The following is a 19,501-nucleotide window of genomic DNA, read 5'->3' as shown; positions in this document are numbered from 1 at the left end:
TCTCTCAAAGCTTTTTCTTCAATTACTTTTCTAATAGAAGGCAAATGTGACTTTTTTCTTACATTAAAAAATATAAAATGTTTCCAAAGTTTATAGAAATCCAAAATGAAGTTCTTTGACATAAGAAAATGCAATCCAAAATGTATTTAAATTATTTATTAAAGTGAAACAAATAAATGAACATGCTATACACATAAGAGTATACAATATAATTAACCATTTTTATTCTCTACCCTTTCCCCCACTGGAAGATACCTTAAACAGTATCAATAAGAAGGAAAAATAAAGACTTCACATTATTAGCTTCCTATTTCATTTTTTAAAAGATTCACCTTATTGAACGGTACATCATGAAATCAATTGTTGTGCATCTAGGAAATTTACCAATGGAGCTCTCTTCCACAGGAGTATATACTTTAATTTGTCGCATGTGTGTGTCTCTTCCATTCTGGTGATTGGCTAGAACAGCAATCTGTATCATGAATGTGCGAATTGGCTTCTTATGGGAATCAGTTAAAGGAACATGAATCCAACCACTAGGTTCCACTAATTCAAGTTGCTGCCAAGAGAAAATAAAAAAAAATACATAGATAATATATTCTTTCAATAAATACGAACATTTTACATTAAGGTATTTTAAAATTCACCAGTGTAATTGACTTTTTGTAATGAAAAAATTAAACTATTATACACAGAAGATTGTACATAACCTCAATAATCTCATAAAGATGTTTTTCTCAACACTATATTGGGGGCAGCTAGGTGGCTCAGAGGATAGAGGGTCAGGCCTGCAGATAAGAGGTTCTAGGTTCAAATCTGACCTTAGATACTTCCTAGCTGTGTGACCATGGGCAAATCGCTTAACTCCATTTGTGTAGCCCTTGCCCTTCCATCTCAGAGTTGTTATGAAGACAGAAGGTAAAGGTTTAAAAAAAAAACACCATTCTAAAACAAAAACAAAACCCCCCTCAAATCTGCAATGTTTTTGTTTGACTTTTGAGTATATGGAAAAGATTATGTCACTTGATAAGGTTTCTCACATCTCCATGCCTCAGCTTCTTAACCATTTAAAAGTAGCCTAAATGGAAAATAACATAGAAAAACCCTGAGGGAGAGACAGGAGGAATAAAAAGTATTGTATGCTTTTCAAATTATACTGGGAAAGTACTACAAATTGCTTTATAATGTCACTTTTATATAGTGCTTTTCTTACCAACCACTTTCATAATCGTTATCCCATTCAACATTTATTACCACAATAACTCTTTCTGATAGCTAGGGCATACATCAATATCCCCAAATTACAGATGAAAAACAAAGGCACAAAGAGATAAATTGATTTGTCTAAGAGATCAATCACACATGGACTAGAAGAACATGTCTTCTGACTGTAAGCTCAGTGTTCTTTCTCTTATACTATACAACATACATGAACAAAGAGAGTTGATTATAAAGAAACCAGAATCCATGGAAGAGTCAAAGACTTAGTTCAATAAACCTTTATTAGGATGCTATATGCTTTTATAAGAGTTTTTATTGTTTTTGAAGAGTGAATCACTAATTTTAAATGAAGTCATACATTTTTTCTGGTTCTTTGGTAGAAGTATATTTATTCATCAGCCAAATTCTCCTGGTATGTAGTCCCTAGGAGTAAATAAGAATTCCTAAAAGAGGCAGACCAATAACACTCTCATTTGCCAAATTATAGTAACCATGTACTCAGTAGTACTCATGAGGTCTAAAAGCCTACATTGCTGCCAAAATATCTAGCTTCACAGAAAGCCCTAACACTATAAAAGGTTTTCTAGATAAGACTGTCAAAATATCTTGCCCCAACCTATCTTTATAGCTTTACTGCAAAATCACTCCCCTCTATACACACAAGAGTACTGCCAAACTCACACAGAAGATTATGCTTCCCACCTGTAAGTTTCTACAGTAGTAGGCAGGACTTCCTTGGCTTCATTTGTCAGAATCTTTCTTTTGAATCTCAACTCTAAGCTACTATCTACAGGAGATTTCTTGATTTGCCTAGCTACTAGTGCCTTTCCCTCCCATGTCACTTTTATCTGTTTTTATATATACCTATACATGTATACATGTCTCCCCTGCTAGATTTTAAGTTTCTTTAAGGCACATATATTATTTTCCCTTTTGCCTTTGTATCCCACATGTCTAGCACAGAGGTTATCATAAAGAACAGTTTAATAAAAGTTTCCTGATTGTATTTCCTTAAAATCAAAGTAAATGAGCAATACATTGCAAAAATAAGATTCCTTTAGACTTAAAAGGAAGAATAGTTCCTATCAAATGATGGGTTTATGGCACCAATATAGGAGTTTTGTTATAAAGCATCTTTTGTTATAAAGATTTTAATGGGTAGAGATAGTCACCTGACATTTGAGAGAAATGCTATAGCAACACAACTGGAATTCTGATTTTATGTGAGCTAGAGAATTCTCTCTTTTGGTAATGAATTCTTGACACTAGACATAAAACTTATAATCAATTACACAGATCACAGGTTCATCTAGCCCATCAGCACATGGGTATCTGAATGTACATTTGGGTCACTTTATTCTCCTTTACAGGTGAGAATAATTGGCATGTACATCTATGCCCACTGATGATATAATTTATAGCACTTAGACTGCCTTCTAAAAAAATATAAATGTTTCAGAGAACATAAGACATATATCTAAATTTATAGAATGACAAGTAATATTATAATATGAAGAGATATATTAATCAGTCAAACAAGCATTTAAGTGGCTACTCTGTGCTAGGAACTGTGCTAGGAACTTCTGTATTTACTTCAAATACAGAAGTAAAATCATCCCTTCCTTAAGGCACTCATTTTCCAGTGATGATATACATCATATTCACAAATAAATAAATACAAGATGCACATAAAATGTATACATAGTGATCTAGATCTATGATTCTATGGTTTGGGAAGTAGAAGATTAAGAAGCAGGAAAGTTCTCTTGAAGGAGGTGGCTCATAAGCATAACCTGAAATGAAGCTACTGATTCCAAGAGATAAGATGAAGAAAGGGTACTTTCCAGGCATGAAGGATAGTCTGTGAGAAGGCACAAAGAGATGGAAGCCAAAATGTTAGTTATGTAGAAGAAAAAACAAGCAGGTCGGGTTGGCTAGGATGTAGGGTGCAGGAGAGAAGAGTAACAGTTAATGTTACTGGAAATATAGGTTAGAGCCAGTTCATAAAGATGTGAAATGCCAGAGGAGGGTGTATTTTATCTTCCAGGCCATAGGTAGCTACTGAAGTTCTCCAAACAAAGAATTGATGTACTTATGGAATATCAATTTGTGCTAGAAAAAAAAACGAAAAGCAATCTGACAGAAATTAGCTTTTGATCAACATACCACAACCAAAATAAAGTCTCAAAATGGATATGTGACTTGAATATTAAGCATCATATGTTTAATGTTCTAAACATTAGAAGAAGCTTAAATCATTTACTTTTTATAGTGTTGTCTAGAGGATAAATTTTCAACCAAAGGCTAGAAGCAATTATAAAAGATTACAGATAATTTCAACTATGAAGTTGAAAAATTTCCCCCAGGAATGAAGTGAAAATAACTAGAAGAAGGAAACAATCAACATAAAACAAAACTTTGAATTAATTCTTTCTGATAAAGTCTGATATATAAGATATAGAACCAAAAAAAAAAAATACAGACCAAAAGTCATTCCTCAACACAGAATCAATCAACTAACAAACATTTAATAATTACTTATCATATGAGGCACTGGACATACAGAGAAAAACCAAAAACAGTCCCTATGCTAAAGGAGGTCACATTCTAATGGGGAAAACAATACATAAATCAAATGATACATACTAAATAGGCATAGAGAAAGGTAAAGAAGGCACAAGAAAGGGTCTGATAAAGTCCTCCAACAGGACTTTTCTTTGGACCTGAATCTTCAAATAAGGCCAGAAATCTTAAAAGTTAAGGGGAAGGAAAGCTTCTAGGCATGGAGACAGTCGATGTGAAAGCACAGAGATGGGAGATACAGCATGCTGGGCAAGGTAGGCCAGTAATGCTGGAATTTAGTGTGCAGGAAGAAATGTAATGTGTAAGAAAAAACAAAAAGTAAAGATAGGAAGGTTCCAGGTTGTAAAGAGCTTTAAATTTCAAATAGAGGAAGGAGCTCCTAGAGTTTAATGAGGAGAGGCTGATATGATCAGTTATCTATATGCCTTAGGAAAATCACTTTAATAGTTTAATGGAGGGTGAATTTGATTTCATAAATATATTAAAAGAAATAAGGCAAGAATTTTTAAATTTAATAAAAGCTCTGGAGGACAGAAGTAGAAGAATAAACAGTTAGGAAGGGAAAGTAGCAGAACTTAGCTAAAAAACAGAATCTCTGAAAATAAGAATAGACCAAAGCCTCAGCAATAAGACAGTAATAACTATTAGAAGGAAATTAAAATATTGAACAATACAAGAATATATAAGATATTAATATTTTTTAATATTATCTAGAAAATAAGTGAGGGAGAGACAATTTAAGAATCACTAGATTTTATTGTGCTGAAAGGAATAATGGACTGGAGGAATTCCATGTGAACTGGAAAGACCTCAAGGAATTGATGCAGAGCAAAAGGAGCAGAACCAAGAGAACATTATACACAGAGACTGATACATTATGGCACAATTGAATGTAATAGACTTTTCTACTAGCAGCAATGCAATGACCCAGGATAGTTCAGAGGAACTTATAAGAAAGAACACTATCCACATCCAGAGAAAAAACTGTAGAAACAGAAATGTGGAAGAAAAACATGGGATTGATTACGTAGTTCAACAGGGGTATGATTAGGGCTTTGATGTTAAAAGATCACTGTAATGTAAATATGAATAACATGAAAATAAGTTTTGAACAATGATATATGTATAACTCAGTGGAACTGCTTGTCAGCTTCAGGAGGGGGGAGGAAAGAGTGGAGAGGTGGAGAATCATGAATCATGTAACCATAGAAAAATATTCTAAATAAAAAAATTTTTTAACATTTAAAAAAGAAAGTTAAAAAATGTAAAAAAAAAAGAATCACTGGATTTCCTGAAAACTCTTAAAAAAAATAAAGCCTAAACACTATTTCAAGAAATTATGAATAAAAAATGCCTAGGTTTAGTAGAGGTAAAGAGGAAAGTAAAGATAGAAAAAAATCTACTGATCACCCTTGGAAAGAAATCTCAAAAGGAAACATCCCAATAATCAAATCCGCAGTTTCTATGAAAAAGAAAAGAATAATTAAAAAATCCAGAAAGTAATTCAAATACTAGGAAACTTCAGTCAGGATCACATAAAACCTGGCACCTGCAAAGAGTAGAGAAGAGATAATGGAAAACATTATTCCAAAAGAGAAAAGATACAAGTGTACAAGCAAAAATAATGTATCCCTATCTGACAAAACTGAGTGTAATCCCAGAGGGGAAAAAGGATATCTTTAATTAAATAGAGGGCTTTTAAAGCATTTCTGATGAATACACCAAACCTGAGTAACAACTCTCAAATGGAACCACAAAACTGAAGAAAAAACAGAAATGTATATTTATTTGAGCAATTAGAAGGTAGAATAATGATACTATACTAACATTCTAACAGGAGAAGAAACAGGCCTCCCTTCAGAACCTTTATGTCAAAAGTATTGAAAGAGTGGGGCAATTAGTACAATAGATAGAATCCCAGGCTTGGAGTCAGGAAATCCTCGGTTCAAATCTGGCCTCAGGCACTTCTCAGCTGTGTCATTTAACCCCAATTGCCTACCCCTTGAAACTTTTATGTCTTGGAACCACCAATACTTAGTATATACTAGGAGAGAAAGAAAGGATTTATTTTTAAAAAAATATTGAGAGAATTAAATAAGAAAACAAAAGGATTCTTCTGAAGGCTTAAAGAGGGGAAAGAGAAGACAAAGAAAAAGGAATACACTAGTACAAAATGGAAGAAGGGGCTTAAATGTGAAAATTCTAAACTGTAGTATTTGAGAAGAATATGCCAAAATGGAATTTCAGGAAGCAGGCATCAGAAGAACTTCACTCTTATCTGAAATGGAAAAAGAAGTGTTGAATACACACACAGGTACAAACAATTTGCTATAGAAACACATCATTTTCAACAGGGAAATAAGTGGAGACAGAGGAGAGAGTCTGAAAGTAGAATAATACCAGGTAGAGAATGGACATGTGCAAAACAAGTTGACCCTGAAGGGGGAATTAAAAGGGAAAAGCAAAGAACTGAAATCTAAATGGGTGACCACCAATTAAGAAACTACTGAACTAATTTAGTATATGGATATAATGGAATATTATTGTGCCACATTTCCCACCATGGTGATGTCAGAGGAAGAAGAATGGGAAATCTAAGGATGGAGGGTCAGCCCCTCAACCTCCACCATAACCATGTGCTACTTCTTGCTTTACCCCTGTATTTGGGAGCACTATAGGAACAAGTACCTGGGTGTAGAGTAATGGGAAAAGGATAGAGATAAGGATAAGATTTAAAAGAAGTGGTAGGTTGTCTTTAAGGCACATACTAGGAACTATAGAGAAAGGATTTTAGCAGGCAGGGGGCAGAGGTGGAACAGTTTGGAAGGGACAACTGTTAGTGAGTGACTTCCTGTGGTAGCAAGGAATTCTTCCTGTCCTGAAGAGAAGAAAGGCTGGCTTGCCACAGCTTAGCTGCCTTGCTGGAGCTTGGTTACCTCAGATTGTCTGTGAAGAAGGAAAAACCCATAAATCATCTTTGGAGGTTCTCTGATTGGAGAACATCCAGCAAAGGACCTGACTCTACCTAATGTGTTTTTATCAACTTTCCAGAATGTTTTGTCGAAAATCCTGTCAGGTTGGCTTTGAGGTTTTATCTCAGGGGTCAGACCCACTGGGGTTGGTCTTAGCCATTTTGAGGGCAATCATAATGGGTTTTGGAAACAGCTTTTGAACTCAGTTGAACCAACTACTGAGGGTCATAGATGGGCAGCTTAGTCAGCTCTTTTTTGGGGAACACCAAATATAAATAGGGAGTTGGTAAGTTAGCTTAAAGAATAGAAGACTCTCTCTTGTGAGGGATGTAGATGTTGGTGGGTTGGATAGCTAGATCCTTTAGTCAGGGACTCCTTGTTCTGACCTTCAATTTGTACCCTCTCTTTGAATAAAAAGAGATACTGATTTTATATAATAATCTCCAAGGTGTTTTGCACGACTGGCTCAGTTGAGAGAAAGTGATTCTGCTTTACTCTCACTAACAGGGGGCTAGAATACCCAGAGACCATGGCTGGGTATTTAGAGAGCTCTCTAAGTGGAAACTACATCTATCCACTTGAGTTCTCCTATTAGCCTTTGGGTTTATTAGTAACATTCTGTTTTTTTAGTAGGGATGGGCAGCTACCATAGCAGCAGAACTAGAACCACCTACCACCCTCTGCCATCCTCTCATGTACCAGAGAGGGACAGAGTAAAATGATCCAGAGATTTACTAATGTAATCTAGCTATTTTATTTCTCCAATACCACAACTTGGAGGGGGAGGGGCAACAGAAGCCAAAGGAAGACATTCTGACTCAAGGGCATCAAAAATAGAAGAGCTTGGAGTTTTCTCAGAAAATATTCTCTATATTGAATTATAAGCAAGGTGATGGGCAGGAAGATCATGAGGACAACCTGACTAAAGCAATTATTAAAATATATGAAGTTGAAAATATTCAGGGCAATGTATATTCATTGTTCATAAAAGAAGTCAATATTTATGTGGATGGTTTTATGGATATTTCATACAAGCTGAGACTTGAATATTCTAACAATATATAAATAACTTACAAAGTTATCTAAATTCCATTCAGCAATTAGTAAAATTGTAGAAAAACCGGTTCCCTGAGTTAAAGAACATAACTATAGCAATCAAAGGAACATACATACCACTTTCTAAACTGAGGTATGTAGTCAAGTGATTCTTACATTTGGATTTTGCAGTCAGAAAACCTCAGCAAGTATTTCAACAGGTTTTTTGGTTAATACTAAGAGCAGAAAGAAGTATTCATAATTTTAGTTTTAAGCCTATTGGCTTAAATAAAAACAAGATATGGTGCTCCTTTTTTGAGTAGCATGTCCATCTTTGGGTCTCCAATGATTCAGAGCTCTCTAGCAATGTTAGTTATATCTTCTATAATATGCATGACAATCTATGCTGCTCCTAATTCCTTTAAATTTGGAAAGTCAGAAATCAGCTTTTTAAATTTAAAAGCATAGCAGTTATTAGCTTTGGTTCAGCTGGGTTTTCAGGATCTCTCATTTTTTTCCACTTTAGGCTCACTGGGTACCATGGCCTCTCCTGGCACTGGAGGAGACAATGATGCAAATGGAGGTGCCTTTGGCACATCCAGTTTAAGTTTAGGTGCCATGTTTTTTAGAATGTCCATCAGTGCTTCTGGGTATTTTCAAAATCACCCCTTCTCCCTTGTTCTCCAGTAGCAGAAATACAGCAAAGCATTTATTTACATTCCCAAATCAAAAGTACAGGTGGTAACAAACAATTCATGGAAAAGAAATTCAGTCTAGTAAAGGTTTCTCTTAAAGTTATCACCTATAGGACAAATTTTATTTTTTTTATTTTTTTATTTTTAATTTTTAAACTATAGGTGGAAGAGTTGGTAAGGGTAGGCAATGGGGGTCAAGTGACTTGCCCAAGGTCACACAGCTGGGAAGTGTCTGAGGCCGGATTTGAACCTAGGACCTCCCGTCTCTAGGCCTGGCTCTCAATCCACTGAGCCACCCAGCTGCCCCTATAGGACAAATTTTAAACAGAAAAGAATGACCTTTAAAATTACGTTTTGCATAGTACTCACATGATGACTAAGACATCTGGGCTTTGCATATGATTTTTTTGACATTGAAATATTTCCCTACCTCAGACATATTTTCATGTTGTATCTAAGGCAGCTTGAATAAACCAAATCACAGAAAACAACCTTTCCAGGCTAGGGGGCTTCTCCTAATGTGTTGCATACACAGAAAGTAAACTTGTCCTGTTCCCTCAACAAACATAGCTTCATTTTCTGCTCCTTTCATCTTTTGGTACCATGACTTTTAATAGTATTTGATAACTTCCAGAATCAAAGTTTAACAGAATATAAAATGTTCAATGGATAAGATAGAAAGTTTATAAAGTAACATAAGAAAATTATAACTTTCTTCAGTGATAAAGTGGACTCTGTTCAAATAGAACCTGAAAAGTTCCTAGAAGAATGTAAAGAAAAAACAACTCTAGAAGATGGCAGAATAGAGGCATGGAAAGTTTAAACATCTCTGAGAATAATCACCAACCAACTTTAAAGTAACCCTTCAAAACAAATAGTGGAGTGGCAGAACAGACAAGGAGAATGAGTGAGTTAATTTTCCTGCAGAAAACAACTTGGAAGGAAGGCAGAGAAGGGTCAGTTCACTGGGATTAGAGGAGAAAGCAACCAAAAACAAGGCCATACCAAGGAGTAAGCAAGCCAACAGAAAGTCCTTCCACCTTACCCCTACTGCTCCAAGTTTTGAACCTGGGATGAACTCAATTTCAAAACCCTAAAACCCTGCCTAAACCAACAGTATAGCACCCCAACATCTACCCCTTGAAGTTCCAAACTCTAGTACAAGCCTAAAATGAGGTCTAAAACCCTAGCACAAAACAATCCACAGTGTGCCTCACCAGTGTAATTCCAGAGTGAGGCCTTGCCCAAACCCAAGGTGAAGCCCCAAACACCAGTGCAAGGCAGTCTACAGTGAACCTGGCTTATATAAGCCCAGAATGAAGCCCTGAGCCCCAGTACAAGGTAGCTCACAGTGCACTGAACCCTGCCATTAACAGGCCCTAGAGAAGACTCATTCAACAGTGTGAGGTGGCTTTTAGAGCTCCTAGTTCATAGGCCATCATACCATCTTGGAAGAACAGAAATTTACAGAAACCTAGAATTAGAGCTGAGGGTAACACACATGGGGCAGAGTCAAGATGGAGGCTTAGGAACAGCAGAAGCTGAATCCTCTGTGATGTTCCTTCCATACCAAAAGCAAAAAAAAAGCTCTTCAAAAAAGATAGAAAGAAAAACTCAACAAGACAGAGCCACAGGTCTATCATACTCCATTCAACCTAAAAAGTCCTCAGATAAAGTTGAATTCTTGGGTATAAGGGAAAGATCCAACACCCCTCCCCACTTACTATACTGAGACTTGAGATAGAACCCGGGCTAACTATGGTATTCTAGGGCAAAGGCTGAAACCATGACAGAGTACCTTGGTACCACCAAAGGAAGCTCAGGGCTCTGAATGGGTAGCTGGCAGGGAGATGGCTGACACAGAGGAACAGAGGGGAGGGCCATGGATAACTACCTTCAGCCTCCATGCCTTCACATTCACTTTCAGCCTGTGCCAGAACCTAGGGAAGATTTGGCCTCAGGGCACATTAATACAGAAGGTCAGCTCAACTGGATAAATCCAGTTTACCAACAGAGCAGAGAAGGAGCCCCTTCAGGGCAGAACAGATCCTGCAAACAGAGGAGTAAGAATACAGCCCATAAGGAGGGTGAAAGAAAGAAAAAATATGATAAACAAAAGAAGAAGAAAAAAGAAATTATAATTGACAGCTTCTATTCACATAATGAACAAAGAACAAATGGAACAGAGGAGGACCAAAGAGCAGCAAGTAAAACCTCAAAAACACTAGCAAATTGTACTAGGGCTCTGGAAGACCCCCCCCTCAAAAAAATTCAAGAAACAAAAGAGAGGTTAAAGAAAATTGGGAAAAGAAATTAAAAAGCAAAATAAGTCATCTAGAAACAGAGGCACTAAACTAAACTAAAACAAGAAAACAGTGTCTTAAAATCCAGAATTAAGGGCTCGAAAACAAGGCAAAGAAAATAAAATATAAAAACAATGACCCAAAGGAAAAGGATAACCAAAAGGTCAGGGATAAATTTCAGACTAAAAATTAGAATTTAACAATTAGAAATGAATGACTTCACAAGGCAGCAAGAATCTTTTAAATAAAATCAAAAGAATGAAAAAAAATCGAAGAAAATATGAAACATTACAAAGATAAAACAAGTGAACTGGAAAATAGATACAGGAGAGACAATTTAAGAATTATTGGACTACCTAAAAATCATGACCAAAGAAAAAGCCTGGACATCATTCTACAGGAAATTATCCAAGAAAACTGCCCTGATATTCTTGAACAAGAGGATAAAATAGAGATAGAAAGAATCCACAGATCCTCCTGCATTAAAGCCCCATTTGACAACTATCATGAATGTTAATGCCAAGTCAAGAGCTTCCAGGTCAAGGAGAAAATACTGCAATTGGCCAGAAAGAAACAATTCAGATATTATGGAGCCCCAGTTAGGATTACACAGGATCTGGTTGCATCCACAATGAAGGACTGGAAGGCATGGAATATGATATTCTAGAAAGCAAGGGCACTGGTCTACACCAGAAATTATCTATCCAACAAAATTAACTATACTCTTGTAGGGGAAAGTATGGTCATTGAATAAAATAGAAGATATCCAAGCATTCCTGAAGAAAAGACCAGACTTAAATAGAAAATATGATGCTGAAATATAGAACTCAAGAGAATCACAAAAAGATAATTAAGAAAGAAAAAAAATTAAGGGGCTCAATAAGGTCAAATGACTTATATTCCCATATGAAAATATAATATCTATAACTTTTAAAAATTGTTATCATAATCACAGTAGCTAGAAGTATACTTAGAGGGTACAGTGGTAAACTGCAAAAGATGATATGTCAAAAAAATATATAAATAACTAGGGGTAAAAAAGAGAATACTGTGAAGCTGGGATTAACTCTTCCTCCACCTACTTTTAATTTAATTACCAGAAGCGTATACACCCTACTTAATGCCTAAGTGAGGGAGGTCTGCTAAAGTGGGTGACAACTCAGAAACGACTGACTGCCTACTGGGCAGTCCTAAGCAAAGTTATAGATGGCAATCAGTCTCCGTAAAGTGGAGGAAGGGACAGGAAGTGACATGGAAAAAGCACTATAAAAACTCTGAACTTCCTGTCCAAACTCACTTTTTCTTTCAAACTTGGCCTTAGAGGAGCTCTGGCTTGGGGACCTTGGCTTAGACTGCTTCTGGTAAGACTGCTCTTGGATATTCCCTTTGGACTACAACGTGGGTGAGTGAAAAAGGCTGACTACTTTCCTAGTTTCCAGAGACCTCTCTCTCAGGGAGGCTGTGTGGTTATTCATCACCGGGTCCTCCAGCTAAACAGCCCTTCAGCTGAGGGTATTCCAGTAGAGGGTTAAGAGCCCTGCCTGGTTGGAACCAGGCCAGAGTAATTATCTAGTGTGATGGGAAAGAAAGATACCTTCTCTACTCTCTTTCTCATTTCTCTACTCTTTCCTTCTATTTTGTAAATTAAGCTGCTGAAAAGTCATTTGACTTGAGATGCATTAATTTTGGCAACCACATTCTCTTATATTTAGTTCAACCCTAATTTTTTAATCCTTACAATTCTAAGAGAAGTGGGGAAAAGAGGTAAAATGGGATAAAATATATTTCACAAAAAGCTGAGGGTAGAGGCAATGAAAACTAAAGTTTAAGACAAGCTGAGGGTAGAGGCAATGAAAACTAAAGTTTAAGACAGTGCCCCTTCTACCCTGAGAATAGAACCCACCTGTAAGATAAAAATATAAGACAAGAAAAAAAGTAGTAAAATGAGCAAACATAAAAATAATTTGAAAAAATGAAAACAACAACAACCTAAACAAAGAAAACTATTACGGAGACAGAGAAAAGCAAGGCACAAACATACAAACACAAACTTGGACAGTGAGATCAAAGCAGCTACATGTAAAACTTCAAAGAAAAATGGAAATTGGTCTTAGGTTCTGAAAGAGCTAAGAAAGATTTCAAAATCAAATAAGAGAGGCAGAATAAAAAATGGGAAAGAGAAATGAAAATGACGCAAGAAGAAAATAACACCTTAAAATGCAGAACTAGCCAAATGGAAATAGGTAAAAAATCCAATGAAGAAAAGAATTTCTTTAAAAAAACAAACAGAATTGGCCAAATGGAAAGGAAGGTCAAAGGCTCACCAAAAAAAATAATTCTGTAAAAATCATAATTGGGCAAATAGAAGCTAATGATTTTATGAGACATAAAGAAACAATGAAATCAAATCAAAAGAATGGAAAAATAGAAGAAAATATGAAATATCTCATTAGAAAAACAATAGACCAGGGAAATAGATCTAGAACAGACAATTTAAGAATTACTAGATACTGAAAGCCATGATATAAAAAATAGCATAGGTATCATATTTCAGGAAATTATCCAAGAAAACTGTACTAATATTCTTGATCAAGAGGGTAAAATAGAAATTGAAAGAATCTACCAATTACCTTCTAAAATAAATCCCCAAATGATAGCTCCCAGGAATATTATAGCCAAATCCAAGAGTGCCCTGTCTAGAGAGAAAATACTGCAAGAAGCCAGAAAGAAACAATTCAAATATTATGCAACCACAGTTAGGATTACACGGGGCAGCTTCTACATGACACTATACTATTAAAGGAATCAGAAGGTTTGGAATATGATATTCTGGAAGGTGAAGGAAATAGATTTAAAACAATGAATCACATAGCAAAACTGAGTATAGGGGGCAGCTAGGTGGCTCAGCGGATTGAGAGCATGGTCTAGAGATGGGAGGTCCTAGATTCAAATCTGGTCTTAAGACACTTGCTACCTGTGTGACCCTGGGAAAGTCAGTTAACTCCCATTGCCTAGTCCTTAATTGATCTGCCTTCAAACCAATACATAGTATTGATTCTAGGACAGAAGGTAAGGGTTCACACACACACACACACACACACACACACACACACACACACACACACACAACTGAGTATACTCTTTTAGGAGGAAAAAAAAGTAACAATAAAATAGAAGAATTCCCACTATTCATGATGAAAAGACCAGACCTAAACAGAAAATCTGATGTTCACATATAAGATTTAAGAGAAGCATAAAAAAGTAAATAAGAAAGAGGAAATTAAGGGATTCAATAAGTTTAAACTATTTATATTCCTTTTTTATTTTTACATTTTTATTTTGAATATTTTCCCATAGTTACATGTTTCATGTCCTTTCCCTCTCCCCAAAACTCCCCTAACCCCCCTTAGCCGATGCACAATTTCAATGGGTTTTACATGTATCATTGATTAAGAGCTAATTCCATATTATTGATAGTTGGACTAGAGTTATCGTTTAGTGTCTACATCCCCAATAATATCCCCATCAGCCCATGTGTTTAAGCATTGTTTTTCATCTGTGTTTCTCCTCCCACAGTTCTTTCTCTGAATTTGGCTAGTTTTCTTTCTCATAAGTCCCTCAGCCTTGCTCTAGAACCTTGCATTGCTGCTAGTAGAGAAGTCCGTTATGTTCGATTGTGCCATACTGTATCAGTCTCTGTATACAATGTTCTCCTGGATCTACTCCTTTCACTCTGCATCAATTTCTGGAGGTCATTCCAGTTCACATGGAATTCCTCCAGTTCTTTATTTCTTTGAGCACAATAGTATTCCATCACCAACAGATACCACAATTTGTTCAGCCATTTCCCAATCGAAGGACATTCTCTCATTTTCCAATTTTTTGCCACCACAAAGAGAGCAGCTATAAATATTTTTGTACAAGTCTTTTTCCTTATTATCTCTTTGGGGTATAATCCAAGCATTGCTTTGGTTGGATCAAAAGGCAGATAATCTTTTAAAGCCCTTTGAGCGTATAAACTGTTTATATTCCTAAATGGAAAGATTATATTTGTAACTCTCAAATTTTTTATCTTTATTAGAACAGTAAGAAGGAATATATGTAGAGAGAAGGTTCAGGAATAAGTTGATTAGGATGGTATGATATCCAAGAAAAAGATATCAAGAGGTAAAAAAGAGGATGGTATTGAGAGAAAAGGGAAGGGACAGATGGAATAGGGTAAATTATCTCACCTATAGAAGCATAAAAAAGTAAAGAAAGATGGGAGTGGCATAGATGAAGATGAAGCAAAAAAAAACCTAATGATTGGTCAGAGGTTGAAGTCATGAAGATGATGACATTTAATAGCGTTTAAAGACTTGTAAATAACTTTACAGATAGTCTCATTTGATTCTCCAACCCTATGAGATAGAATCCCCATTTAACAGATAAGGAAAATGAGATTGAAAGAAGTTATGGATCTTAAAAATCTTGGAAAATTATTTCAATACCCTTTTTTCATTGAAGTATGGGGGGAAGTCATCAGCTAAGAAGGACGGAAAGAGATAATGTAAGAGGATTGAGGAAGGGATATCTTTGTAACAGTTACTGGTGAGTAGGGAGGTGGAGTAGGCTTACTGAGTTGTGGTGTGGGAAGGTTCATTGAGATTAGGTAGCATAAATCTATGGATTCGATCAACACAGTTATATGATTTCTCTTGTTTGGTTTAGCAGTACATAAGTTGAAGGATGCTGGGAGAAATCCATGTTTGGGTAGTTATGATTAATGTTAGAGCAAAGGACTAAGAGATTCAAGAGCAAAGGAGAATGTAGAGTAGAACTGGTTCCCCAAGGGGTCAAGATTTAACTGGGAGGAAAGTGTAACCAGTGCAAGGGTGATGGGTTGGTTCATTCATCCACTCAGGGATGAAGTGAATAGATAGTTCAGGAAGAGTGAGCAAGTTAAAAGTTTATGATGAGATACTAGAATTTTGACTTCTTTAAAATGGAAATGGAACATTTGTCAGTCATAGCAAACATAAAGGTTATGACCATTCCTATTTGTAGCTAAAAATTAGGTCATGGGTATGAAAATGGCCAGGTTGAGAAGAAACCTGAAAAGTAGAGTATGTAAGGGACTTACAATATGTACGTCAATGCTCCTAGGAGGGTTAAAGTTGGAGGAAAAAGATTATGAACACAGTGTCAAACTTGGTGAGAATGGAGGGAGAATGTCTGGTACAAAGGGAATAGAGTGGGAGGGGAAGGAACAAAAGGCAAGGACTGAATGATAGATAATAGGTATCAGAATAGGGATAATCTAATAAAGAGAAATTTGGGGTTGCTAAGTGGTAATGGTAGAGGAAGAGTCTAGACATGAAATGCAAAGCAAGAAGTACTCAGACTTATCCATCATGATGTAAGAGTTAAAATTGGTTTTGGTCAAATATAAGAGTTAAAAAAAGTTGTGGTTGCCATTTATAAAAATTAACTAAGTCATAAGGCTCTTAGTAGCTTTATTACAGCAAAGTAGAGATAGTAAAGGGGAAATATAGGAAGAAGGTAGAAAATATTGCCTAGCCAAATACCCTAAGTCCATATCTGAGTGCCTCTAGACCACAAGTGTGAATTCAAATGAGAATCTCACCAGCTCACAACAGTGTCTCCAGTCAAGCATTTCACCAACCAAAAGACTGATGCCAAAGAGGCTGAGCTGCAAAAGGCAGTCTCTAATGCCAAGGAGGCAAGAGTCTTACCAGAGTAAGTGTCCCTCTTCAGGCCAAGTCACCAACATAGGAATCTGAATCCAAATGTCTACCAGAATCCAAAGTCCAAATCAGGAAGCCAAAATCAGAAGCCGCATCCGAAATGAGAATCCAAAATGAGAATACCTGACTTCCTGTTGGGTTTCACCTTATAAGCACTTTTATCCACCCAACAGTTCTCCCACATCATATCTCAGGAACCAATCATAATTCCTTAATTTGTCTAGCACTGTCCTGGTGGGCAGTGCTTGTGGATCCACTTCCAGGTCTTTGAGGGTGTGAACTTCTTTTCCTAGTAAAAGGTTCTTCAAGTACCTGTCTGACTAAGTGTGAAAGGAGGGGCACTCCAAGTACTTGATTGATTAAGTTAAGATAAACAAAGGGAGTTAAAATTCTCTTTCACAATGATCAATGAGTTTTGGGGTGAGTACAGTATGAGTGAAAGTACAGCCAGTACTAGAATGGATAGGCAGAAGTATAGTGCCTATTCTCAGTAAGTACCATAAGATAACAGGAGCAAGAGAAGTAGTGGAATGAAACAAGAGGAGATTGCTAATTATCATAAAAATGTTCTAGAGAGGAAAAAATAGAAGAGATAGTCATATCTGGAGTGAAATACTGGCATGATAGGGTTAAGTTTAATGGAAATGATGGTGTAGACTGCTGGGGGTTAGGGAGAAACATTTGTTCTTTGGCAGTAGGGGTTCAATATATTGTACTCTGGACTTCCTATACCATTATCCAACTCAACACCTCAATCCAACCCTGGAATTTTGCAAAATGGAAATATCTTCCACCAATGCTGCCTTTCCCCCTGATAGGATAACTATTCCCAGAATAAGGAAGATGCCCAGGTCAGCATATCTCATTTCTCTTTAGTTGTATTCCAGAGTTCCTCTACTATGACCCATCTCAGGTAACTCCCTCCAACTTCTTTTTATCTGTTGCCTTCCCCATTAGAATTTAAGCTCCTTGAGGGCAAGGACTCTTTAATTCTAGTTATATTTGTATCCCCAATTTTTAGCAAACGGCTTAGCACATATTAAGTGCTTAATAAATTCTTGTTTACTGATTGACTGACAGAGACGGGGAGGAAGAGGTGATGAGTATGCAAACTATTGAGGGAAAATCCAAGAAGAGCAACACTAAGGTCTACCAATCAAGGCAGATGATTAAAAAGTCTTGTTACTTCCCTAAATTGTCCAACTAAAAATTCTGCTGCATCCTGAGAAGCATCTGAAAGTTTGTCTCATGGGAGACAAGAGCAGTAGTGTTGGGCCCTTAAGGCATACAAGATCCTACAAAAGACATGAGGTCCTGTGTTACAAGGTGGTCTAGAAGTCTAGGGAGGCGGGAAATGGGGCATGGATCTGTCCCTGTTGTGGCCTTCAGAGCATCTTGCAGTCTACTGAAAAAGCTGGAGGAGGTATGTGAGAGAAGCTTGCCTGATGAAGCTTAGTGAGCCACTGGGAGGAGGTACATTCCTACAGTTGGTACCAGTACAAGCAAACTACTAGCAAGCATGAAAGAATGCTCCAAATAATAAAAATGCAAACAACTTGAGAGTTTCTCCTTATACCCATATAACCAGCAAAGATGACAAAAGATAATGTTGCAGGCACTGTGGAAAGACAGGCACATTAATGCCAAGAAAATGAATAAAAACTATTTTTCAACCCATAGATTTTTAGGCTAGGCATATATGACAAAGAGGCCAATGACAACATAAACATTTATAAATTATATAAACAAATTTATAATTGCAATCAATAAGCACTTACTATGAGTCAGGAACTGTGCTAAGCCCTGGGAATTCAAATACAAGAAGACAGTCCTTGCCTTCCAAGAGCTTACATTCTAATGGGAGAGGTACACATACACACACACACACACACACACACATACACACACACAGAGGTATGTATATGTGTATATAGCATATACATACACATGCAAATGCACACATACATATATGCATATAAAATTCATACAAAACGAATATAAGGTCGGTTAAGAGGTGAAGGATATCCTAGCAGTTTGGGCTGAGTCATGAATGGAAAACTAAGATTCTCAGAAGCAGAAGGAGGGGATAGACGGTACAGCAGCATGGGAGATAAAGCATTTTTTGTGCTAGGAGACACACCATTGGCATTTTAGGATAGATGATTCAGAACATTCCAAACTTTAAAATGCCACACTTTCTGTGCAAGGGATTCACATGTTCCTTTGAGATACTGCAACAAATCCTTAATAAGTGGATTCCATTAGTTTAATGTTTCAATTGATTTGGCTTTGTATATCACAACATACCTTTTCACCAGGTAAATCAAATAAAACAAATTCATAGATGATCATTCCTAGAAATTCATTTCTTCAAAGAATGAATCTCAAAAATGAAAGAGTTGATTTTCTGATTACATGCTCACTCCTGACTCAGGTCCCCATTTCTGGAGGATACAAATGATGGTCAAGGCTTTAGTCCAGTGATTCCCAAAGTAGGCACCACCACCCCCTTGTGGGTGCTGCTGCAATCTAAGGGGGTGGAGATGGCCACAGGTGCATTTATCTTTCGTATTAATTGCTATCAAAATTTTTTAAAAAATTAATTTCCAGGGGCGTTAAGTAATATTTTTTCTGGAAAGGGGGTGGTAGGCCAAAAAAGTCTGGGAACCACTGCTCTAGTCCAATCACAGAAAAGCTCTACCCTGGAACCTATTTGTCACTTAGCGTTTGATGGTGCTTTTCACTTGGCTTTGAAATATTTTTTTTTGTAAAAGTGAAAGAAAAATCAAGCCACTTATATGCCAGCATTGATTAAATATACAGGTTTTTATTTTTAGACTCTCAGAGGTTAACTGGAGCAGGCTGATCTATAGGATACAGAGGGAAATGCCTCTACCTGCTATCCTTTCAGCCTACAATTTCTATCACTCTTCTGCAATATCTCA

At 36.6% G+C, this 19,501-nt stretch overlaps 1 protein-coding gene across 1 annotated transcript in view; it reads right to left on the bottom strand.

The window, feature by feature from the left end:
• Window positions 1-202: 202 nt before the first annotated feature.
• Window positions 203-19,501, bottom strand: part of ANAPC10 (anaphase promoting complex subunit 10) — a 124,455-nt gene continuing 105,156 nt past the window's right edge. Inside the window, exon 5 of the mRNA XM_044680833.1 lies at window positions 203-559. Within this exon, the coding sequence (XP_044536768.1) occupies window positions 329-559 (231 nt within the window). The 3' untranslated portion in view covers window positions 203-328. The remainder of the gene's footprint in view (window positions 560-19,501) is intronic.

This window comes from Gracilinanus agilis, chromosome 6 (assembly GCF_016433145.1).
Source record: "Gracilinanus agilis isolate LMUSP501 chromosome 6, AgileGrace, whole genome shotgun sequence".
Lineage (NCBI taxonomy): Eukaryota > Metazoa > Chordata > Mammalia > Didelphimorphia > Didelphidae > Gracilinanus > Gracilinanus agilis.
The sequence above is the reverse complement of the archived record's forward strand: the minus strand, read 5'-3'. Positions and strand labels throughout refer to the sequence as shown.